At 37.6% G+C, this 26,025-nt stretch overlaps 2 protein-coding genes across 3 annotated transcripts in view; both read left to right on the top strand.

Annotated features, from left to right (window-relative positions):
- LOC311084745 (uncharacterized protein) overlaps positions 1-26,025 on the top strand; it is a gene marked incomplete at its 5' end in the record, with an annotated part of 102,997 nt that overhangs the window by 46,272 nt on the left and 30,700 nt on the right. The window lies entirely within an intron of this gene.
- Positions 1-26,025, top strand: part of LOC311084742 (uncharacterized protein) — a 67,214-nt gene that overhangs the window by 37,095 nt on the left and 4,094 nt on the right. Inside the window, exons 2-6 of one of the 2 annotated variants that reach the window (XM_084116967.1) lie at positions 1,271-1,429; positions 2,868-2,927; positions 7,982-8,308; positions 8,401-8,730; positions 10,079-10,197. In XM_084116967.1, coding sequence (XP_083973093.1) covers positions 1,271-1,429; positions 2,868-2,927; positions 7,982-8,308; positions 8,401-8,730; positions 10,079-10,197 — 995 coding nt within the window. Of the gene's footprint in view, positions 1-1,270; positions 1,430-2,867; positions 2,928-6,665; positions 6,824-7,981; positions 8,309-8,400; positions 8,731-10,078; positions 10,198-22,031; positions 26,024-26,025 lie in introns of those variants that run through there. The other variant, XM_084116968.1, reaches the window with a different exon arrangement.

The following is a 26,025-nucleotide window of genomic DNA, read 5'->3' on the forward strand; positions in this document are numbered from 1 at the left end:
ATCCTTTGTAAAAGTCTGTGGCAGTTAGTGCAGCAAGTAGATTCCAGAAGAGGCATTTTCTCTCTTATCCTTGAGGCAGTTGTGTTTTCCTTTCCCGGAATGTAAGCTGGTACTTAGAATTCTTAGTTTTTGTAGTAATCCAAACTTTGTCGTATGCGCACTGTGCTGATTTGCTGAAGTTAAAATTAGGTGATAAAAGGAAATAAAATAAAGGAAATAAAATATAAAAAAATAGGACATAAAATGTAAAAGCGATAGAGCAAAGCGCGGAGCAGTAAGCAAGAGTGTCCGAACAGTAGGGTATAGCATGTTCAGTTAATATATTGTAGAGTATAGAATGCTACAGTGAAAGTTTTGTTTTATGAATGTATTTAGGTAGATAGATTGATGATGCCTGTGTGCGAGGACTGAACGTGGTTGCTGCTATTGTAACACATCTAACTTCCTGAGAAGGATTAATAAAGTATCTATCATCATCATTATCATCATAAATGGCAGCACACAACAAACCAAATCGTCAAATCTACCTGCCGACATCCCAAAATATCTGAAATGCATTTCCTCATCTTTCAGTGGCTGGACAAGCACAGAAAATTCACCCTCTTTCTGCCTCAACTGGTTCACGGGTCATGCGTACCATTTTAGCTTTAGTAATTTCATTAAAAGTAACTGTTTTTCAAAATCAATCGGCTCCAACTCCAACGTGATCCGCTCAGTTTCAGTCGCCAAAACAAAAGACTTAACTCTCTTTCTTACGGCAAACACAAAAGGTGGTTGTAGCAAAGGCTACATTCAAGATGATTAGGGCTGGTTACAGGTGTGTATAGCAGTGTACAAGGTGTGTCTGTTAGAACACGACAGCGAAGGAAGTAATCAATTTTAATCGATTTATTATCAGTTATGCAAATATCATCATTAGAGGGAGGAGTCAGCCTGTACAATTAACAAGTAGAAGAAGTTGGAGGACTGCAGTGGACTCTGGAGGGCTTAGGTGTTAGAGTCAGTGAGGCTTCCTTTGCAGCATCCAGAGGGAATGGTTTTCCTTAGCTTAGCTTGAAACTGGGATGAGTGCAGATCAGCATGTGAGGATTAATGAGAATGATACGATGCGTGAGCAGGTGAAGCACATTAGCAAAGAAACCTGAGGTACAGTCAATGAGTCCTGTCTTAATCAGAGAGTGGATCATAAGGGGTTTGGATCAAAATAAATATGTTGATGCTTGCATGATTCTTTTGATTTCCTCAACCTGCTTTTCTACATTTCCTGCAGATGCAGAAGATCCTGACAGCAGTTACAATCAACAGAAAACCAGCAGCAGCTGCAGAGATCAACACTATCAGACACTGAGACTGAAGAAGAGTAAACAAGAGACAGTCATTAATGTAAGTGAATGTGTCAGTCTGATCTACAACAGAAGACAGAGATCAGGTCAGTAAATGCACACATATATCATCAGTGCTGTGGTACCTGCACATGTGTGACAGAGTGTGTTGATGTCCAGATGTGTGGTCTGGTTGCTGATGGGATTGTTCAGCACACAGCTGTAGGTGTTTTTATTCTGATATTCCACCTCCAGAGGTAGAGAGAGACTGATGCTGAGATCACACACACTGATAGAAATATACAGAAATTGAATAAAGTTGTCAAATGTTCTGCACTGCATAAATTATAAATTAAGTCCATACTGATAAATAATAACTATCAGCATTATGCCACAAATGCTGCTGATTGAGTTTAAGTTGTACTGAATATTCAAGAATATTTGAAGGACAGGACAAATAATCTTTACTCACCATAGACAGAAACACTGAATATTTTTGATGTCAGTTTCAGTCCACTTATCTTTAGTTGATAATCTCCAGCATGTTCAGTTGTGGTGTTTGTGATGGTCAGAGATCCAGTTTGATCGTTCAGCTTCAGTCTGACTCTGAATCTCCCATCAGGAACATCATCATATGTGGAGAAGATTTGCTTCTTTGACTTTATTTGAGCTATTTGAGACTTTTCAGCTCCTTATTTCCACAGTATATCATTGCCATCAAATATATATGTACCATCAGTGTATTAAGTAACAGAATCTCCCTCCATCACTGACACACCTGATGAACAAACAGATTTACACAGATTAAGGCTTCTGAGAGTTTTGTAATCACCTTGATAATTAACATAAGTGAAGAATGTAACTGAAATTAAGCCAAACAACGTATTTACGACTTACCAGTCAGACGACACCAGCACAAACATAACAAACCAACCACATGAATCATTTCCTGAAAGTCTGATCTGATGAAATGATCTGCCGAAAGCACTTGAGCTGGTGTGTGAATCCTCCCACGACAGAGTTTTACCCATGTAGACTCTTTACAAGCACTTTACAATGATTTATGGTTAAATATATATTCTTATTAAGACTTAATAGTCAAAAACATTTTTCATTCCATTATTTAACACAGAACTTTTTTCAAAAGAATGGTATAAACTCATCAAAAAGTTAATACTATCTTCTGTCACACATGGTTGCTCTTGCAGCTCATCTTCTGAGTGAAAACAAAACCTGCTGCGGTTCACATGTGGTTTGAGCTGAATGAACATCTTGTGTTGTAGGTGAAGAGCTGATAGCTGTAAGCAGTTATATACAGAGAGAGACAATGTTGGTCTTCTGTGTTGTCTTTTATGAAACATTGCATTAAAATCCGAAGACATTTTCAAAAAAAGACCTAATAAATAGGTTGAAAAAAATTAATGCTTATAATGATAATGACAGAATTAATAATAAAAAACATAAACGTACACAACTATCCCTGGCTGTCATTTCTTCTTCTAAATCAGTTGTCACGGTTCACTGAAGTATCTCTCTCTGTTCTAGGTCCAATATTTCTGGTCTTCATCTTTCCTGCTGCAGTTGGCATCTCAGATACCAGTGACAGTAAGTTATTTACAAGGTGTAACAGATTTCATTGCAGAGTATCAGTTCTTGATGCATCATCAAGTGCTTCATCTCCTTACCGGCGTGATGAATCTGATCTTCAAGCAGAAGGAACGGGATGAAATGTTCTGAAAGCTATCAATCCACAATCTGACCTGTGATGCAGTCTGAATCATAATCATGCAGTGTTCATTTGCTGGCCAGAAGAGAACTGGACACCTGACCAAGGTTGTCTTTTTCCATGACAGTTTGAGCTGAACAACACCCAAAATGCAGAATTTTACTGTCATCACTGTAAAGTTGCTTCGAAACGTTGTATAAAGTGTTCTTCTAGACTACTACTTGGTTGAATACGTTTTAGCATACCTGGTAAAGTGGTCGACTACAACCAGTATGTACTGAAAGACACCTTTACTCCATTCTAAATAAATTTCGTCTATCTATAGAAACGAGTTCAAGGGATAAAGCAGTTGTTTTTCTCATTGGAGCCCTTTCGTTGGTTTTCACACTTTTGTCTTTGACTAACAGGACCACAACAGACCAACAACAAACTCTTGACTCCTCTGTCATTTACCAGGACCTGTAACATTTGTATTTATTTAGAAGTGATGATATCATATTATCATAGCCCTGGTGTAAAAAAAGCAGCCAGGATGTGTAGTTACAAATTTTACCAGTGTTATTAGGATTAGAAAAGATTGTAAATGACAATATATTTTAGAAATCAGAATCAGAATCAGAAAGAGCTTTATTGCCAAGTGTGCTTGCACCCACAAGGAATTTTTCTTGGTACTGAAGCTTCCAGTGCACATATACAAATACAAATACAACAAGAAACATAGTAATACAAATTCTAAGAATAAAAAAAAAAAAATAAAAAATAAAAATTGTATAAAAGTAAAAAAGTAGGGTCACAGTTGGGTTTAGTCCGAATAAACATTTACAGATTATGAACATATTTACAGTATTTTGAGTAGTATGAATAATATAAATATAAATATCACCTGAGTTAGAGAATATTGCACCAGACAGTGGGAGTCTAGCGCATGTTACAGATTATAAACATATTTACAGTATTTTGAGTAGTATGAATAATATAGATATAAATATCACCTGAGTTAGAGAATATTGCACTAGACAGTGGGAGTATTGCACTTACAGGCATATGCCTTGGGGGCATGTTAAGTGTTCAGAAGGGAAATGGCCTGTGGAAAGAAACTGTTCCTGTGCCTGGATGTTCTTGTGGCCAGTGATCTGTGTCGCCGTCCTGACGGTAACAGTTCAAACAGGTGGTGTCCAGGGTGAGTGGAGTCTGTGATGATTTTACCTGCTCTCTTCCTCACTCTGGAAGAGTACAGGTCCTGGAGGGTTGGCAGGGGGGCACCAATAATCCTCTCTGCAGTCCGGACTGTCCGTTGTAGTCTCCTGATGTCCAATTTGGAAGCTGAACCAAACCAGACAGTGATGGAAGTGCTTAAAACAGACTCAATGGTGGCTGAGTAGAACTGGATCAGCAGCTCCTGTGGCAGATTGAACTTCTTCAGCTGGCGAAGGAAGTACAGTCTCTGCTGGGCCTTTTTCACAATGGAGTCAATGTGATTTGCCCACTTCAGGTCCTGAGAGATGGTAGAGCCCAGGAACCTGAATGACTCCACTGCTTCCACAGTGCTGTTCATGATGGTGAGAGGGGGGAGTGCTGGGGTGTTTCTCCTTAAGTCCACAATCATCTCCACTGTTTTGAGTGTGTTCAGCTCAAGGTTGTTATAACTGCACCAGACAGCCAGCTGTTCAACCCCCAGTCTGTAAGCAGACTCGTCACCATTTTGGATGAGACCGATGACAGTGGTGTCGTCTGCAAATTTCAGGAGCTTGACAGAGGGGTCTTTAGAAGTGCAGTCATTAGTGTAAAGGGAGAAGAGCAGTGGGGAGAGAACGCACCCTTGGGGGGCGCCAGTGCTGATGGTGAGGGTCCTGGATGTGAGTTTCCCCAGTCTCACTAGCTGCTGCCGGTCCGTCAGGAAGCTGGAGATCCACTGACAGATTGAGGATGGCATGGAGAGCTGAGTCAGTTTGGCTGTGAGAAGATCAGGGATGATGGTATTGAAGGCCGAACTGAAGTCCACGAATAAGATCCGTGCATAAGTCCCAGGTCTGTCAAGATGTTGCAGGATATAGTGCAGTCCCATGTTGACTGCATCATCCACAGACCTGTTTGCTCTGTAAGCAAACTGAAAGGGATCCAGCAGGGGTCCAGTGATGTCCTTCAGATAGGCCAACACCAGTCTTTCAAACGACTTCATGACCACAGACGTGAGAGCGACAGGTCTGTAGTCATTAAGTCCAGTGATTTTAGTTTTTTTGGGAACCGGGATGATAGTGGAGCGTTTGAAGCAGCAGGGAACTTCACACTGCTCCAATGATCTGTTGAAGATCTGCGTGAAGACTGGGGCCAGTTGGTCAGCACAGGCTTTTAGACAAGCAGATGAGATGCCGTCTGGGCCTGAAGCTTTCCTAGTCTTCTGTTTTTTGAAGACTCTGCTCACGTCCTCCACGCAGACCTTAAGCTCAGGTTGGATGGCAGAAGGGGGGAGGAGAGGGGTTGCAGGAGGTGATGGTGGATGTGTGAAGTGCACATCAGAGCGGGTGTGAGGTGTGAGTCTGGGCTTCTCAAACCTGCAATAGAATGCATTGAGAGTGTCAGCCAGTTGTTGATTCTCCACAGATGGGGGGGATGGTGATTTGTAGTTGGTGATGTTCCTCAGGCCTCTCCAGACTGATGCGGGGTCGTTGGCTGAAAACTGGTTTTTCAGCTTTTCAGAGTAGCTTTTTTTAGCAACTCTGATCTCCTTTGTCAGTCTGTTTCTGGCCTGGTTATACAAGATTTTATCCCCACTTCTGTAAGCATCTTCTTTGGCATGACGAAGCTGTTTGAGTTTCCCAGTAAACCATGGTTTATCATTAGTGAATGATAAGAATGTCCTGGTAGGAATGCATGTATCCTCACAGAAACTGATATATGATGTTACAGTATCTGTGAGCTCATCCAGATCGGTGGCTGCAGCTTCAAAAACAGTCCAATCAGTGCAATCGAAGCAGGCCTGTAGATCCTGCTCTGCTTCATTGGTCCATCTTTTTACAGTCCTTATTACAGGTTTAGCTGATTTCAGTTTCTGCCTGTAGGTCGGTATAAGATGAACCAAACAGTGATCAGAGAGCCCCAAAGCTGCCCGTGGGACGGAGTGATACGCATTCTTTATCGTGGTGTAACAGTTTAGCATGGCATTTGCCTTCCTGAGCCACAGGGTCAAAGGTCATTAGGCTCAATCACACTATAAATAAAGCTGAATGCATAACTTTTGACAGGTTTGACAGCCTTTGCTTTTTGAATTCACTGCCAAGTTAATAGCAAAACGTACAGCATTATAAATGTGTAAAGCATTTTTAAAAAAGCATTTTTTTGATTTGTGATGTTGATAACATCATCATCACAGTCTGAAAAGGGTCCATAATGTTTAAATTCAATAATAACACTAATTATTGTTCTCCTTAGTTGGAAATCAAATGTTTTACTTCATCACCTGGTATTTTTTTAATTACTAAAAGTTGTTTAAATATCCTGGGGTTAGGAATAGGCAATGTAATATAGGCTAGTCACTATTGCCATAGGCTACAATTATTATTATTATACCAGGCATTTTTTACTAAAGGAACACGGCGGAAGCGTTATTGAATGACGTCAGGGGGTGACGAGTCTGATGACGGGAATCACGGGATTCTGTAGGAATGCAAGTTTCACTTTAGCATTTAGCTATGCATTCGTTTTCTGAGGAGAAAATTGGTGAAAATGGAGCCTTTGTTTAACGTGGTCGCAGTTGTTTTGTTTTTACTCTACCACAGTAAGACCTTTTTGTGTTAACGTCGATATCTGTGATATCTTCGGCACTGTAGTGCTGGATAAGGCTTAAGTTAGGCCTATTGTTGACACAAAATAGCTAGGCTAAAAAGAGAAACTAACTGTCGGTGAAACACTTTTAACGATAAAAAATTAGATCAGATCAGCTGCGCGATGTGTCGTTTTATACAATAAGCATCAGTAAAAGTTTACATTTTTGTGTAAATGTGTACATTTTGTGTAGGCTTACACAGGGGCGTTTCTAGGTTTTAAAAACATCAGGGGCTGAGCCCGAAACATCAGGGGCTGGGGGTGGGTAATTAGATAACATGATTCGATACAGAGAATAATGTATATTGTAGGCCTATATGCAGGGGGCAGACTGGTTTAAAAATTCCGCATCAATGTTGCCTTACACACGTTATTTACCTGGGATGTTTAGGACTTAAATATATTTATCAAATGTAGAAAACCCGGAACTGTTTTATCTGAATGTTAATGCGGTGGAAAATAATTCTGGTAACACTTCACAATATGGTTCATTAGTTAACATTAGCTAATTTATTAGCCTAACAAACGAACTAACCATGAGCAATCCATTTGTTACTGTATTTGTTAACGTTAGTTAATAAAAATACAGCTATTCATTGTTAGTTCATGTTATAGTTCACAGTGCATTAACTAATGTTAACAAGATTTTAATAAAGTATTAGTATAGAAATTAACATGAACAAAGATTAATAAATGATGTAACGTTAGGCCTATGTGTGCAGTTCATTATTAGTCCATGTTAACTAATGTAGTTAACTAATGTTAACTAACAAACCTTACTTGTAAAGTGTTATCTTAATTCTCTTAAGTATTTTTGGGTGTACTAGTCATCTATGTAATATTTATATTGAGTCTATGAAAATGTTTGATTAATTGCATTTGAAATATACTGTATGTTTTGGGAAAGGGAGAAAATATGAACCAGGATGTGGATTGTGGGTTGTGTGAGAAGATCATTCATGAGACTCGTGTGTGTTTGTCTGATGAGTGAAAGTGTGAGTCAGTGCTTTTCTGATGTTTGTTTGCATGTGTAAAATGATGAATATTTTTCTACTCACATTTATGATCTGTAGAAGAAAAAAATCACTACACTTTTGTATGTTTTGCTCAGGTGTGTCTGGTGTTGGATCAGATGGAGTGTCAGTGTCAGTGATGGAGGGAGATTCAGTCACTCTACACACTGGTGTTCAAACAAACCTACAAGAAGATATTAAATGGTATTTTAGCAGCACTCGCATCGCACAAATCAGTGGAGATCAGAGTAAGATCTGTACAGATGATCAGTGTAAAGAGAGATTCAGAGACAGACTGAAGCTGGATCATCAGACTGGATCTCTGACCATCACAAACATCACAAACACACACTCTGGAGAATATAAACTGAAGATCTTCAGCAGCAGCAGCGACAGTGAAAAGATCTTCAGTGTTTCCGTCACTGGTGAGTCATCTAATGAGTGTTTAAATGCAGTTTATATATGTTTAAAACACGTTAATGCAAGATCCTCCAGTAGCTGTTGGTTTGTGTTTCAGATGTTTCTGTTGCTGAACTATATGAAGTGAAGGATGGAGAATCTGTCACTTTAGATCCTGGTTTTATAAAACACCCAAATGATTTAATGACATGGTATTTTAATGACTTTCACATCACTGAAATCACTGGAGATCAAAGTAAGATCTGTACAGATGTTCAGTGTAAAGAGAGATTCAGAGACCGACTGAAGCTGGATCATCAGGCTGGATCTCTGACCATCATGAACACCAGAAACACAGACTCTGGAGAATATAAACTACAGATGATCATCATCAACAACAGCAGCTTCAGCATCACTAGAGTGAAGAGATTCAGTGTTTCTGTCATTGGTGAGTATAATTAAATCATTTAGTATATTTTCCTTTGAGGAATCTGAAATTCATTTCAATATTTTAAATCAACCCAATAAGTGTTGGGTTGTGGACTGTTTAAAAAAGGAAGTTTTGAGTCAGTGACACTTTAGCTAATGTTATTAACATGCAAAATGCATAATATTATCCAGTTTTCCTGTGAATGTGTAGTACCTCTGAAGAAGAAGTACAAAAAGATTAAAGAAGAATAAAATAAAAGAGAGCGCTGCAGTGATTGCTTCTTTAACAGTGTATTGATTCTGAATGGTAAATAATAAAAACATACATGTATAACAGATGCTCAGTACATTACATTATCAGTGCACATAACACTTTTCTTACAAAGTAATGACTAGCTGTAAATAGAAGTAACTTCAAGCATGTCTCATCACACTAGAGACGTGTGGCATTTACAACTGACAGTGACCTACTGTATTTCCTACAATAAAGTCACTTACAAGATTGATGAAAACTATTGAAATGCATAACTTAGTTCACAGACATGAAGTAGTTAATTACACAAATGTGCACGTTTCAGATAACTCATAAAACTGAAACAACTTAATAAACTCTTATATTCAAACAATGTTGACATAAATGACTTTCTCTCGTGTATAGCGGGCTAACGCGCTAATCGCGAGGCATCCATGCTAACCATGTGCTCAGAAATGCTAACACATGACACACTATCACTAAACTAAAATGAACTTCTTTCAATCCGTACAACTCATCAGTATTGCATTAAACAATGTTACTACTCAAGACCGAAGTGTTTAAGTTACCTGAAGAAGAAGTACAAAAAGATTAAAGAAGAATAAAATAAAAGAGAGCGCTGCAGTGATTGCTTCTTTAACAGTGTATTGATTCTGAATGGAGCGTATCACGGGCGCGCGCCACATACCGAAGTGTGCGATGACGTCATCACGCATCACGCAAATGAAAATAATTAAATGAATTAATGCACATAACGCTCTTGCTCATTTCGTTTACCTAACGCACAAATAAACATTCGAACAATATTAGCAATATCAAGAAAATAACATTGAACAATTCTATAATGCATTCGAAGAAATTAATAAACATAAAAATCAATATAAATCAATATATCACAAATGCTGCTTTTAGTTTAGCTCAAAGTGCTGATGCTTTTGAACTGATTGAACTAAACTGAGTGCTGATGAACAAAAGTCGCATTTATTAAAACAATGTCATGCACCCGATGACAAAAGTAGAAAGGTGTAATTATCAGTCAAAGGTATTGGTAAGTACTGGATGGATTATCAGTCATTCTCTCGTTATGATGACTGTTTCTCTTCATCTGTTTCAGGTCTGTCTTCAGGAGCTGTAGCAGGAATAGTTGTTGGTGTTCTGCTGGTGTTTGCAGCTGTAACTGCTGGTGTGGTTTACTATCGTCACCGCATGAGCCATGCACCAGTACCACAGAGAGTAAGTATTACAGATATGAGATTTACTGTACACAAAACCCTTTTATAGAACAGGGGTATGAATACATATAACAAACATAGCGATACACAAATACATACACTCAGGGACGATTCTAGGATTTTCATTTTAGGGGGGAGCCCCCAATGAGGGAAAAAAAAAAGTTAGTTTATGGTCTAATGCTCATTATTAACTAGTTTCATTCATTCATCCAGTAACATGCATATGGCAGGGTTTTAGAATCACTGAGGTCCTAAATGTGAGGTATTTAGGGGGGTTGGGGGGCATGCTCCCCCGAGAAAAATTTTATTTCTCTGATCTACATATGTGCATTTTAAGATGTTTTGAAGGCCAAAAAAATTGGATAACAATAGCTTTAAAACCATGTGCGGGCAGCTGTTTATTTTTCACACCTCATCAGCATCACACTCTTTTTCTCTTTGTTTTTCTCTTGCTCTGTCTTTTCCCCTCCTAAAGCTGAGCTTTGACTGATAGAGGCTTTTCATTTTTGTCTGTCAGTGAAGAAAGTAAACATAGGGTCAACTGATAGGTTGATTTATGAATAATTTTCTCAGACAAAGCTACCAGGAAAGCTAGATAACTAAGTTTATTAAATACACATTCATTATTGATCTAGGCCTATTACATGGCCGTAGACAGGGCTTTATAATCAAAGAGGTCATAAATTTTAGGTTGTTATGGGGTTAAACATTTTTATTTCTCTGATATGTGCATTTCAAGACGTTTGAAGGCCAAAAAAGGATAAGAAATATATTTAAAACCCACTCTCTCCTCATCTCCATCACTCTGTCTTTTTCTCTCAGTCTCCTGATCTTGCCCTGTCTCAACTCCTAAAGTTTGAACTTTTTTAATTTACTGAAGGCTACAAATTGTATTATATTAATTCTCAACATGTACACATGCATTATTAATCTTGTGCCTATGAAAACGGCTTTGTTAATGTTTCTTGTCTCCTCACAATGACATAATTACACGTTATATAGGCCTATTTTCAGCTCAAAATGGCGAAAATAGACAAAAATGTATTAGTTTTCTAATTATTTTTGTCATTCGTTTAACATTTATGACCTAAAAAACTGTCAAATATAAAATGTTTAGTTTAGCTACTTACATCTTAACTCGCACTATAAACTGAAGCGTCAGTCGTGCTGCTAAAATTCCATGTAAAATTCGCGCTCAGCAGCTTCTGTGAACATAAAGCCCGCCTACTTTGATTTGATTGGTCATCTCAAATATTCTGACATTGACGAGAAGTGAAAGACCAATGAGGCTCAGATGAACAAACACACACACACACACACACGCCTCTGTTTCTGACCTGCGCTCTGCTTGGCGCTGCTGCGGATTGAAGATGAAGAACATTATTTAACCTTGTCAAAGACGAACAAAAATTTTAGAATAACAACATTTCTTACTCCAAGTTTTAGGGGTGCTGAGCTCCTTTTTAGGGGTGCTGAAGCACCCCTAAAAAGAGGCTAGCCTCGCCCATGCATACACTGCTGTTCAAAAGTTTGGGATTGGTAAGTCTTTGAAAGAAGTCTCTTATGTTCACCAAGGCTGCATTTAAAAACAAGCAAACAAACAAAAAACAGTAATGTTGTTAAATATTATGACAATTTGACAATGACTGCAACGGGCCCATGCGAAAACAAGGATAAATATCGGAAGGGCATTAAAAGTAGTCATGCAGTGCTGATGTTGTTAACATTAACAATTTGAGAACAATGTATAATTTGCACGGTTTGACTTGATATGATAAGCGATCGGTAGATTTAATCGGCGCGATTTACTGCAATTCTTTTTTTTCCCCTTAGTTGGTCAGAACAAAAGTGGATGTTAGTTACTTTTCAGATGACATTTTCTGGTGAAAATTCTTATGTTTGTCATACTTCCAAAAAGTGATCGCAAATGACAGGATCCACACCGGCGCTGTGGATCCACGCCATCCACGCTGTGCCGTGCCGAGGCACAACCCACGTAAAGTTGATAATTCTGCGAATAACTGCAATTGCAGATATCGAACAGAGATGGCGACAAAGAGGAAAAACTATGGACTGTAGCTTTAAAGTCCGCGTGAACCGGAAGTTGCAAACGACTTTTCTCCAGTGTTGTGACGTATTTCCCAGTGAAAAAGAATATTGAACAGAGGGCAGGGTTTTACTCTAGCGCTCCTCCTCTCCATCTCTCGCTCATAACAGACTAACGGTTTGAGGGGAGTGGTTAAGCGTTTCCCAACCCAAGTCCTCAAACCTACGTCATCAGGGAAGGTCCTCCAATGCAGAGGGGAGGGGCATTTTCAGATTTTGATTAAAGATTACAAAGCCAAAAATTTTTTTTGTGTGGATTGACTTGCATGGATGAATTGTTCACCACAAAACGATCAATTTAGGCAAACAAAGTAAATATGGTCAATTTTGATTTCATGTGGACTTTAAGAATTCAGAATAAGAAAACAAATGACCAAGTTAGAGCCCTGCACGGGCCTCAAATCTAGGCCCGAGCCCGGCCCTGGCCCGAGACGCTCAAGCCTTAGCCCGACCCGTGTCCGACAGCTCATCAGAATTATCAGCCCGAGTCCGACCCGAGCCCATGTTTTTTTTTTTTTTTCACAGCGGCAGCCTGCCCTATTTGCAGCCATTAAAATATGTCCGTTGTGTTAGTTATGTTTATTTTCTTTTCATTTCTTTATTAAGTTAATTTAGACAAATGTTTTGGAGCATTTAAAAAAAAAAAAAAAAAAAAAAACACGACCAAGCAAGCCGAGCCAACAGCAAGTAAAACATGTTTGATCAATTTAGCCTCTCAAATCAACGCTAATACTTTACTTAGCTACAATAAAATCCATAGATATAAAACACTTCAAGCATATCACACAGACAGTTAGTTTAATGTTTATTTATTAAACCACAGCGAGGTTTTTTTTTTTTTAATACTGGCAGGCTCAGGCTGCTCGCAACAGCGCTCGCAAACGAAATGAGCAACAGTCAAGCTAAACAAATTAAATTAAATAAATCAAAAACAAACTTGCAGGTTATCTTACCTCAAAATGCACCACAGAACATGGCCATTCTTTTTTCCAGTAGTTTCCAACAGTTAAACGAAAATAAAGTCAAATCAAACGAAAAGTTAGAACAGTCTCTTACAGAGCATCGTGGAGAAAAAGAATAGCATCCACAGTGGAAGATTTTAACCCAGTCCTCTCTTCTATCACTCTGCGATTTTTCTCTTAAAACCCTCTGAGGTCTGAGCTGTTTTCTGGGCCCTGGAGGTGTTCTGACATGCTCTGACATTTCTGGTTATTTCTGTTACTTGTGACATTTTCATGGCTAAAGTCTAATTACACTGTATTCAGCACAAACTCTGCTACAATAATATATCAACAGCATGTATGTAAAAGTTTGTAGTTTTGAGATAATGACATTTATGCGTGGTTTGTGAAAATACAAAAAAAAAATCTCACTGAAATAAGGCTATGAAACCCATACTGATTATTTCTTCACAAGACTTTTGAAAATTGTATCACGTAGCCTAGAATATTTTCTCTAAAACTATGTGAAAATCACCCTGATTGCTCATTCAGATAAGACAATATATTGATTTAAAAATGTTACGACGTGTTTTGTGTGAAAAAGCCTTATGCGAGAGCTCATTAATATGTAAGCTTTTCTCACCTGAGAAAGACAAAGACCCTCCCCTAATGGCCCTATTAGGAGCTATCAGGCCCTGCCATTCTGGGCAACCTTGCACAATACTGCAAATGAGGAGATTTAAAAAAAGAATGGCTTTTAAATTGTTTGGATTTATTTACAACACAACATAGTCCAAAGATACACACAGCAAATGCCAAAAAAGCACTTATTGAAAACAATGATCCAAAGACAGAGACCTTTGTGCCATTCCTAAAAACATTGTACATACCTTTCATTTCCAAGGTGTTTGATTTTCACTTTACCATGTTCATGTTCACTGAAGTCCTCAGTGGCATCTGGGCCCTGAAAAAAAAAGTGAACATACTGACATCAAGAGAAAGGCCTGCACGATTTTGGGAATAAATTTTAGATTTTTCTGGTTAAAATTGCTTTTTAAAATTCACAGAATACACACACACACACACACACAAATGTTTCCAACAATATATAATATAATGAACAGTGAACACCAGGTTTGTTGTGCCTTGTAGGCATAAGCTATGCGCAGTGCTGGATAAAATATGATACATTCAAACGTGATCACGATCCAAAATATGATACATTCAAACGCGATCGCGCTGCAAAATATGATACATTCAAACGCGATCGCGCTGCAAAATATGATACAGTCAAACGCGATCACGATCCAAAATATGATACATTCAAACGCGATCGCGCTCAAATATAAAACATTATGGTTACCATATACATATCTACGTTTGAGCAGATATCCACAAACACAGTAACAGTAAACACGGGTCTAAATATTATAATATTCACCATATATCTAGCAACAGTTCAACTGCAATGTGAAATTTATGCAACAATAGCAAACTAATATGCAAGTATATAATTTCTTACCTTATCTTTCTTGTCTTCAAATCGGGTTCTTCTTCTTCTGATGTAAATCCAATGTAAGCTCAGGCACGTCTTTCAAACTCGACGAAAAGTGAAGTGAAGTGTTTTGTTTTTGAGGTAAGCCTAATGAGCGCGATCGCGTTCCATGTGGAGATTTGCATGTGAATATCTTTTGCGCGAGTAGGCGTGGTAAATTAAAAAATAATTAGGAAGCGTTTGAGAAGCTGGACATCTTGTTGGTTTTATACAAATTACTTAAACAGAGAATATTTGTTTTCGTTGAATCCGATCATTTAAAAGTACACACTTAAATGTTTATAAAGGTGTATGGCTCATAAATGTGTGACAAGTATTCGCTGAGTTTTGTTTCAGTTTATAGACGTGCTCAAGAAAAAAAAGTTCACCGCGACGGAGAGGCAGAACGCACACCCTGTCTATTTTCTTTATTTTACAAAAGCACAATGTTTTGATTTGATTGTAAGTGGACACATACAAAAGTAGAAATATCACAGATTCTTTTTTTATATTTCTTTTTTCTGTATGACCATAAATGACGAAGAAATTTAAGTTTATAGTGCTACAATGTGGAGAAAATCCAGCAAAACGCGCCCGCGCGTTTGTCGACCTCAGAGGGTTAATATTCTCCATTATTTGCACATGAGGTGAATCGTTGGTTGCGCTGACGGGAAACCTTCTGTGTGTGTGTGTGCGTGCGTGCGTGCGTGAGACTGTCATGTCAATCATATGTTTGTGTAATTATAAGATTATGAAAGTTATGAGGTTATTAAATGTCTTTTTATGTTTGTTTTCCTATCGTCGACGTCAACTTCTCATATTTTTTTAATTAATGTCTAAAAATATAAAAAGAAGGATAACCCAAAAAAGGCCCGGCCCGCATGTGAACTATGACGTGAAAATTGGCCCGAAGCCCGGCCCTAGGGGCGTAAAAAAGTCGGGCCCGTCGGGCTCGGGCTGAAATGCAGGGCTTTAGACCAAGTTGAGAAACCAAAATAATAATATTATTAAACCAATCTGAAAATATTTTTTTTTATGTTTATATATCCGATTTCCAAATAAAATACCTGTGGGGACTAAAATTATGGAAATCAAGTGCCAGGCCAAAAGCACCTGCTTATTAGCCTAGAAATCTAGACGTACCCTAGCGGCAGCAAAATGTGTTTCGCAGCCAGGTGGGTCTAGCAACTCTCAATAGACCTTCTAGCTGCAAAAACCTAAATTGGGTCAGGCCAATCAGGTCGTGTATAGAGTAGGCGGGGGCGGGCTTAACATATGACGACAGAGTTGCGACGGCTGCCACTTGAAAACAAAGAATGACGGCTGCTGATGGAGAACAACGGTCTTTCGAATCGGCTTTGGCCGCGACTCTGGAGGACTTGGAGTTAAGTTTTTCTTTGAGAAAAGAGCAAAGAACGGCACTTAAGTCATTCTTAAAAAAAGGAAGATGTGTTCGTCGTTTTGCCGGCCAGATATGGCAAAAGTTGAATCTATCAACTCCGCTGTTGGGAAAACGCTCTGGTTGGTTTAAGCGCTGTCCTATTGCGTGCAGAGGGAATTTGAAAGTCAGCCGTTTATCCCGCCCCTCGGATTAAACCGCGTCTATGGTGAGTTTCCAGACCTAACATCTTGATGTAGGTCTGGCTTGCCAGGCTACCTGCTTATAGAAAAACTTGACAATTTGATGGGTAATTTAGAGATATTATAACTGCATACTAACAGAAAAGGGAGATGTGGTAGATTTTTCCCTAAACCTAACTATCTGGGGCGTCTCCAAATCGACACCAATACCTTTATCTGGGGCGTCTACAAATCGACACCCAATTCCTTAAGCTGAGGCGTCTACTAATCGACACCCAATACCTTTATACTCTAGCTCTTGCATCTTCAGTCGACAACTGGCCGAGTCTTTCTCTAACTAACTTGCTTCCCTAGACTAGCTTCCTTCCTAAACTAGCTTTCTGCGCAGGAATAAATCGACAAACAGACCTGCAAATGTCCTTTAAATGCTTTAATCATGGCCAGGAGATCTTCCCGAGCAGTTCTCAGGGAATCTCTCCCAAGAAGCAAGGCCGGAAGATCTCAGACAAATTCCATTGAGAATCCCACCGGAAAATACGGATACAACCGTTTTTATAGAATCAAGAAAACAAATAAGACTAACATTCACCTTCAATATGATTGGTTCAATTGGTTCATAAGTCCCAACCTTTTTTCCTCTGTCACTGGCACAAGCAAACTCTGATTTTGTGATTATTTATCACAAGGTTTTGAGAACTCATCTGTCTAGTTTCACTTCCCCTTTCTGTTATTTATACACACACACACACACACATACTCAAAGTCACAAGTTTTCCTCAAAGAGTTTGGAAACATTAAAAGCATATGAATGTTGTTCCTGCAAGAAAAACAAATGTTAGTTGATTAATTAAAGTTGATTAATTAAAATCCATCACAGGAGACCACCAACTTTATAATATAATTGGGAATAGTTTTCCATATGGAATCAGAATCATTCAAGAACTGCCTCAACCAATTGATCTTAAACGTATTGTTTAAAGAAGCAAAATCAAGAAAGTTAAAACCCCCATGTTCAAAGCTATTTATGACAACAGATTTTTCTATGTAATGTCTCTTGTGTTTCCATAAAAAAATCAAAAAGCATTCTATCAAACTCTACACAGATTGTCTTTTCAACATGCAAAGAAAGAGCAGGGTTGGTCAATCTAGAAACACTTCCTCGTAAAGGGACTGTTTACACCTGGCCACTTCATGCGTTTTCTCAGATCAGATAGCTATCCGATCGTGAAAAGATCAGGTGTAAATGCCCTCCGAAACCAGGGTATCCGCGGGGTCTTGAAAAGTATTAAAAGGTGATAAATCAATTTTGGGAAAATTAAGACCCTTAAAAAGTATTAAAAAGTCTTATCACAGCTTTATAAAGTCTTAAATTTTGAAAGTATTTTTTCTGAATTAGCTGTCCAACAGTTTGAGTCCGCAGCGTCAGGAAGTATCGCGTGATATCAGGTCTCGCAATGTAACGAACTGCTTTACGGTGTTACGGTTTATCTGGTGACCGTGTTAACTGGTGACCAACTTCCTGTTCAGGTCATCCGCTGCAGATGTGAGCAGATTCGTCGATTCTGAAAGCATAAACAAACGCGATATTAAGCTGTCTAATAAACGCAGACTTGCTCGTTACATGCCTTTCGTATTCTTGTAAAGATGACAAAGTATTGCTATGATCTAAAAAAAAAAAAAAGTCATCTTTCCACGGGTTTCGAACGCGCGCAGAAAAGAGATCGCTCCGTGAGAACACCGTGATACACATGTTGAGCTATCTCACTATATTATCCGTTACTTGCAGAACGTTGGAGTCAATTCACGATGTCATTCTCGGCGTGACTTTATGCAGCTGTCCGAATCAAAACAATGTGCCCGTGTTAACTTGTGACCTCTGTGTGTTTCCTATTACAAAAACTCACCATGGCGTTATTTTAGAAAATGTATACTACATGGTTTATGATTTCAAAGCACATTCCATGGACTCTGTAGTCAGACAATGGTACATAATTGTGGCTACTACAGTTGTATAACAACAACTGCTATGGTTAAACTGGTTATTAATGAAACCATGGTTCTGTGTCGTCAGATACTAGCTGATGTCTCAGGTGATGAATATAATAACGTTATTTACATGTTGCTTTCAACGTTATTTTATCCTAAAATTAATTCAGAAACATATGTGACTTCATTTACTTTGTCGTTGTAATACTGAATGAAATGTAAACGTCACATTGTAGTCGAAATTATGCTTATACACATTAACTGGTAACTTGTCACTTGCGTTCAATAGCTCTATATAAACAATATAAACTTTGTCCTGTAGTCGAAACGTTTCACATACATGCTACTGTGTGAACGTTTTACCTTGTGACTTACATTCAGTAGGCGATATATCAATTATTTGAAAAAAAATAAAATAAAATAAATATATATATATATATATATATATATATATATATATGCGAATATATTGCACAAAAGCAGTCGATATGTAGCCTAAATGAGGGACCGGTTTGATCATATGAAAATACAATTAGAATACAATACAACATCTGCTTGATGCGGGATTGTAATTATGTAATTGTACAGTTGCAAATAATTAACGTGATTCTCCAGCAACAACGTTGCTAATGCTACTTTAGGCTAAATTATGAATACGGTTTGATTATATGATTAGAAAAGTCACACTGTCACAAGTAAGGAATCCCATTCACATAGCTAAACACTGGTATTGCATAGCGATGCCCCGTAGCCTAGTATAACACCATATGTTGTGATCCAGTGGTTTACTGGCAAACATTCTTACATTGGCAGGCTTCCCACATACATTTGTTTTACCAATTATAAAAAAAAACAACAAAAAAAACAACAAAAAAACTCTATCCTCTAACTAAAGCATTAATTTGTTGATTTAATTTAAGATTATTGTATAGATAATTACAGACCTCAAATCTCAAATCTACCTCTCCTGTCAAAAATACTAGAAAAGGCAGTATTTTTACAACCAAGTTTCTTTTTAGAAAGAAATGGTCTCTGCAAGGATTTCCAGTCAGGATTTAGACCGTATCACAGTACTGAGACTGCTCTCATTAGAGTTAAAAATGATTTGCTCTTATCATCCGACCGTGGTTGTATCTCGCTATTAGTGTTACTGGATCTTAGTGCTGCATTTGATCCTATCTTTTGAATAGACTCGAAAATTATGTTGGCATTAGTGGAAATTAATAAGCATGGTTCAAATCATACTTATATGATCTGTTGTAAAGTTTTTCTTTCATCGAAGCAGAGACCAGTGAGACAGTCGGGATCGCGTTCAACAGAAGTTATTCTTTATTGAGAACTCTGCTGTACGCGGCTGTAGAAACTTCCAACATGATCTAACTCTAATACAGTATGCATTGTAGTTATATACATTCCAAGGGGGAGGGATTACATAGAGGTGGAGACTCTGAACAAAGCATGCAAATGAAGTAGGAACACACCCTACTCTGAGTCCAATTGAATCAGCATAACTATTCACATGCTGATACTGGCCAGGAACTCCAATTCCAAGAGCCATCCCAGAGCCATTAAAGACAAAAGGTGAAAGTCAATCAACCTAACGATTCAACGTCTGGGCTCCGAAAGGTGAGAATCAAGTGATCTGACTCATTTAAAACACAATAGAGAAAACATGTCTGGCAGGAATGGAGACTCTTGCTGGAGACTCAATAATCACCTGAAATCAGTCTACTCAATTTTATCAGTTTAGATACTATTGCAGTGGAAAAACTAAATTAAACATTTAATAAAAATGTAATCCAACAGATTGTTACCAAATTTTTAGCAGTAAATAAAGAGGTATCATATCAATCAAAGGTTCAGTATGGACTACCTCAAGGCTCAGTACTAGGACCGTTGTTTTTCACCCTGTATACATACTGCCCTTGGGAGATATCACTAAGAAGCATGGAGTTAATTTTCACTGTTACGCTGAAGATATTGAGCTCTATATTTCTTCGTGCCCTGACGAAACATAACAATTAACAAAATTAACAGAAAGCATAGTTAATATAAATTTGATCACCAGTAATTTCCTACTAAATTATAATTTTTTAAAAAAACTGAGATTTTAATTATTGGACCAAAAACACAATAATCTAGAATAGCCTATACCGTCTAACACTTGAGGCAGCAATGTTATGTTTTCATTTAAGTCAAAGCTTCATGTAAAGCTTTTACTACACCGACTCCAGTACCACTTTTCCCATATGCAGAATATGCGGTCTGTGTAGGGCACTAACTAAGGGGGCACCATCAACACCCATGGCCTATGGGCCCTGTCAACACTCCGACACCCCCAAAAAGCAGGTTCGGACTGTACATTCAGGTAATGACTCATTCACTTTTAGATAGTATGTTGTAAAGCTGCACACATTAAATAGTCAACAAACAATTTAGAGAGGCTTAAAGTAAAGGAAAAAAAAAAAAAAAACCTATGGATTTCGTATACGAATATATCGTATCGTATACAATATATTGTCTGCAGGTAGAAGTTAAACATGACAAATAATGCAGTTTTCATAATGCCATCAATTGTTTTTTATTTCGACACATTGCGCTTTGATTGAGTAGCCTATATGGTCATGATCAATCGGAAACTTGTGTTTTGACAGACTGATTCCATTTTGAGTCTGGGTTTGCTATATTTTGATAGTTAGCTTATATAATAGTTTTTTTTCCCCCTTTATTTAACAAAATAAATAATTGTTGTTTTGGCGGGAAAAAAATAAGATTGTGCTAACTGTAATGCAGGTGTGTTCGTGTAAAGAAACAAAAGTAGGCTGTTTGACCTAAATGGAGTGTATAAGAAAAGGTACTTTAATTAATAAACGCTTGTTATCAATTGTACAAAAAATGTAATTGTTTACTTATAATAATAGCAAGTAGTATTTTGAGAATAAACTTGACATTCCAAAAACTGCTATAATCACATGACATAGCTGACAAGTTAACTCACCTTTACAATGTAATCTTTATATAAGCATCTACAATGTGACGTTTACATTTCATTTAGTATTACAACGACAAAGTAAATGAAGTCACATATGTTTCTGAATTAATTTTAGGATAAAATAACGTTGAAAGCAACATGTAAATAACGTTATTATATTCATCACCTGAGACATCAGCTAGTATCTGACGACACAGAACCATGGTTTCATTAATAACCAGTTTAACCATAGCAGTTGTTGTTATACAACTGTAGTAGCCACAATTATGTACCATTGTCTGACTACAGAGTCCATGGAATGTGCTTTGAAATCATAAACCATGTAGTATACATTTTCTAAAATAACGCCATGGTGAGTTTTTGTAATAGGAAACACACAGAGGTCACAAGTTAACATGGGCACATTGTTTTGATTCGGACAGCTGCATAAAGTCACGCCGAGAATGACATCGTGAATTGACTCCAACGTTCTGCAAGTAACGGATAATATAGTGAGATAGCTCAACATGTGTATCACGGTGTTCTCACGGAGCGATCTCTTTTCTGCGCGCGTTCGAAACCCGTGGAAAGATGACTTTTTTTTTTTTTTTAGATCATGGCAATACTTTGTCATCTTTACAAGAATACGAAAGGCATGTAACGAGCAAGTCTGCGTTTATTAGACAGCTTAATATCGCGTTTGTTTATGCTTTCAGAATCGACGAATCTGCTCACATCTGCAGCGGATGACCTGAACAGGAAGTTGGTCACCAGTTAACACGGTCACCAGATAAACCGTAACAACGCACTGCACACATACACTATCTAAAAAAGTGTTTACCCTTGTTCACAGAGTAAACGCAACAACGTATAGCTTGCAACACACACAGCAACAGCTGTGCTCACTCAAGGTGATTTTTATTAATCAAACAACCAATCACAAATATACACACTCTCATTACTCATCATGTGACATTTCATTCAGCTTAATCAAATCAGACATAAATATCAATCAATAAAGAGAAAGAAAAAAACTAACAAAGAAAAAAACAAAACAAAAACAAAAACAATGCACATTGAGAGCACACGGTTAACAACCCTCATTCATTTCCAGAAACGCTGGCCGCAGAAAGTTATTACAAAGTAGCAAAAAAGTATGGAGTTGTAGCCTACAAAGCGGAGCCCTAGAGCAGGGGTCTCCAACACGTCGCTCGCGTGCTACCAATAGCTCGTGGCTTGATATGAGCTAGCTCGCCAGAGGCCGTTCACATATCGTGGCTTTTGCGCACTCAAGTTTGTTCAAATGTAGTTGCGCGGGCAAGCGCGCTCATAATTGAAGCGACGTGCTAATTTTTTTACCAGGCGCAACGAGATGAAAAAAAATCTAAACTTTTCAGAATGCCGCAAACGCACCGCAGGTCATGTGACAGGAACCAACCAATCACCCCTTTCCATAACAACATTGAAAGCTCAGTCAACATGAAGGATGGGGGTGCACCCAAACACTACTAATAAATATAAGCTAATGTGTAAATGTCAGTAATTTATCTTTTTTTTTGACTCATTCTTTTTATAAAAAAAATATTTAAAGGCTGAAATATGAGGTTTATCTTTGTATAAAACCTTTTTTGTCAAAACTTTATTTGAACTTGTACATGTTAGTAGATAACATGTTGCAAGACACTCTTTTAAAATCTGGCCATCATTTTTAATGGTATTTCAATGTTTACGTAAACAGAAAGTGCATATTGATGCTAATCAATTTGTTATTTGCTGTTTTTCGACATAAAACGTGTTGAATTGACTTCATTCTGTAGTATTAGTACTTTTTGAACAGGATTCTGTGATAACCGTGATAATTTTGGTCACTTTAATCATCTCATCATTTCCTCTCTAGTTATGATCAACTGTGATCAACTAAAATCAACAATAATTGTGTTTTTACAGTATAATATGCAAAAGTACAATTTTCGATAAAAAAAAATCTACCTCTCCCTCTCTCACACACACACACATCAGATAATCCTAGATAGATAGAAAGATAGATAGATACTCTAATGATACCGAGGTAACTATCTAACTTGGATAATGCGTCGTGTAGGTCTTAAATTTCAATCTTTATGGTCTTAAAATGTCTTAAAAAGGTCTTAAATTTGACTTACTGAAACCTGCAGAAACCCTGGAAACGCATTCAGGACGGATTTGAATCCGATCGCTCAAACCACTTCAGGAGGAGGTCTGAGACGCATTCCAGACGAAACTGGACAAGTGTAAATGCATCTGGTTGTTGAAACCACATATGTAAATTGTACTCCTCCCAAAAATGCTAAAAAAATAAACGTGTGAGAGCGTGTTATAGGCTATATGTAATGTTATAGCCAGATATGACAATGCTACTGAAACACGCATCACCGCAGATGAGAAGCTGAGCATCAATTCATTAAGCCAACGTGCAAACTATCGCAAATGAAAGTGAAAGTAAGTCGCAGACGCTTAACACACAATCATCATCATTAAAAGTAAATTCTTAAGAAACAAAATTATCTTACCAGAGCCGTTGCCTCTCTCTCTTATTGCGGTCTTTGATTTTGAAATTTTAGCTGATGATCAATAAAATGCAGCTCATATCTGTTGCTTTCGGTGACGTGCACTCCATTAAATCTGCATATAGCGCGGGAATTGAAGATCGGATTTAAATCCGTTTCGCAAAAACACATTTATGTGACCAGGTGTAAATGGAATCGTTTTGATAAATTAGATAGCTGTCCGATCTGAGAAAATGCATGAAGTGGCCAGGTGTAAACAGCCCCAAAGACAAGTCTCTTTGGAGTCAGGAATTTACCTTTTTAACTTTAGTAGTAATTATTACTGAATCAAAGTTTAACTTTGAACCTCTCGCATTGACATCTTTACAAAATGTAACACCCAAATAAATAACTTGTGACTTAACGGGAATATTGTGCTGGAATTTTGAGAACACTTTAAAAAGATCAAGAACGATCTGCAAGTCGTTTTTTAAAAAGTGTGGTATCATCAGCTAATTGGGTTATAATAATGTGTTTATCTGCTATATTAACCCCGTGTAATTGACTATGCAACAGGGAAGTAGTAAGCAGTTGAGCGTCCATCAAGAACAAATATGGTGATATCGAGCAACCCTGGCGAACCCCTCTAAACACATTTACTTGGAGAAGTGCAGATTAATTGAGCAGTTCAGATTAATTGAGCAGTTGCCATTTTTGTATAACATTCAGACAGTTTTGCAAAAGAAATCACCAAAACCAAATTTATACATGGATTGCAAAATAAATTCATGTTCATGTGAATTAAAGGCGTTATAAAAATAAAACAAAGAATAAAACTTTCATCTCTAATCAGTTCATCATAGTCCAACAATTCTAAAGCAAGGCGTATATTGTTAGCAATGTGCCTCTTTGGGATGAAACCTGACTGAGTTTTGTCTATTATTGTACCCAGAACACGTTTAAGTCTTTTAGCCGTAACAAAGCTAATATCTTATAATCGCAGTTTAACAAACATATTGAACGGCAGTTATCAATCAAAAGAATGTCTTTCTTAGGTGTAGGTATTAAAGTAATTAATCCCTGTGATAAAGCAGGTGGAAGTGTTTCAGATGCAATACTCTCCAAATAAGTTGCAAGCAAAAACGTTGCTAACTCTAAAGCAAAACTTCTGTACAATTCAGTTGTCAGCCCATCTGTGACCGGAGACTTCTTGTTCTTAAGAGCTTCAATAGACTCAATTAGTTCATCAATGGATATATCACTATCACAGGTGCTCCTCATCTACTTCTCTTTATCTATCTTCATTAGATAATGTCCTAACATCTTTCAAAGACTGGAAAAAAGACTAAGCTGAGTCCTTGCAATATTTAGAGTTGAAAAGATTTTGCACAAAATGTGCAGATTTCCTTAGGATCAGAAATAACCGTACCATTTAAATTTGAAGAGTTAATAGTTACATTTCTAGAATTATTCTTTTCCATTCTGAAGAAATATGTTGTACTTTGTTCTCCTTGCTCAAGCCATCTTCTTCTAGAGCAAATAAAAGCGCCCTCTTCCTTATTCTTATACACAGAGTCTAACTGAGTTTGCAGATCAATAAATTCTGCCAATTCAGCTTCAGACAAACCATCCTGCATTTTACCAGAGCGAGTCATTATTTTGGAAATGACAACGTCTTTTACGTTTAGATAGAAGGTTGCCAAAATAAGTTTATTCCTGTGATCAAAGATGAATTTTCAGCACCAGTCTCCAGTACTCCAGTCTTCAGTGTCACATGATCCTTCAGAAATCATTCTAAAATGATGATTTGATGCTCACAAAACATTCATTATTATCAATGTTGAAAACAGTTGTGGAATTTTTTTCTTCAGGTTTCTTTGATGAATAGAAAGTTATTTTTCATATATTTGAAATCTTTTTAAACACCATAAATGTCTTTAACTTTGTATCAGTTTAATGCATCCTTGCTGGATAAAAGAGTACTTTCAGATCTTACATCACAGACACTGTAGTTTATTGCTTTGTTCACATATGATGTCCTCATGCCTCCTGCAGCAGATCTATGGCATCTTCACACAGCTTGTGGCATTTTTTGTACCGTATTTTTATTTTTTTGTGTTTGTGAATGTGTTTGTGTAACTGAAACATTAATCCTCCTCATTACTTTTACCTTTTGTGAATTTGT

The sequence above is a fragment of the Abramis brama genome, assembly GCF_963993115.1.
Source record: "Abramis brama genome assembly, chromosome: 6".
Lineage (NCBI taxonomy): Eukaryota > Metazoa > Chordata > Actinopteri > Cypriniformes > Leuciscidae > Abramis > Abramis brama.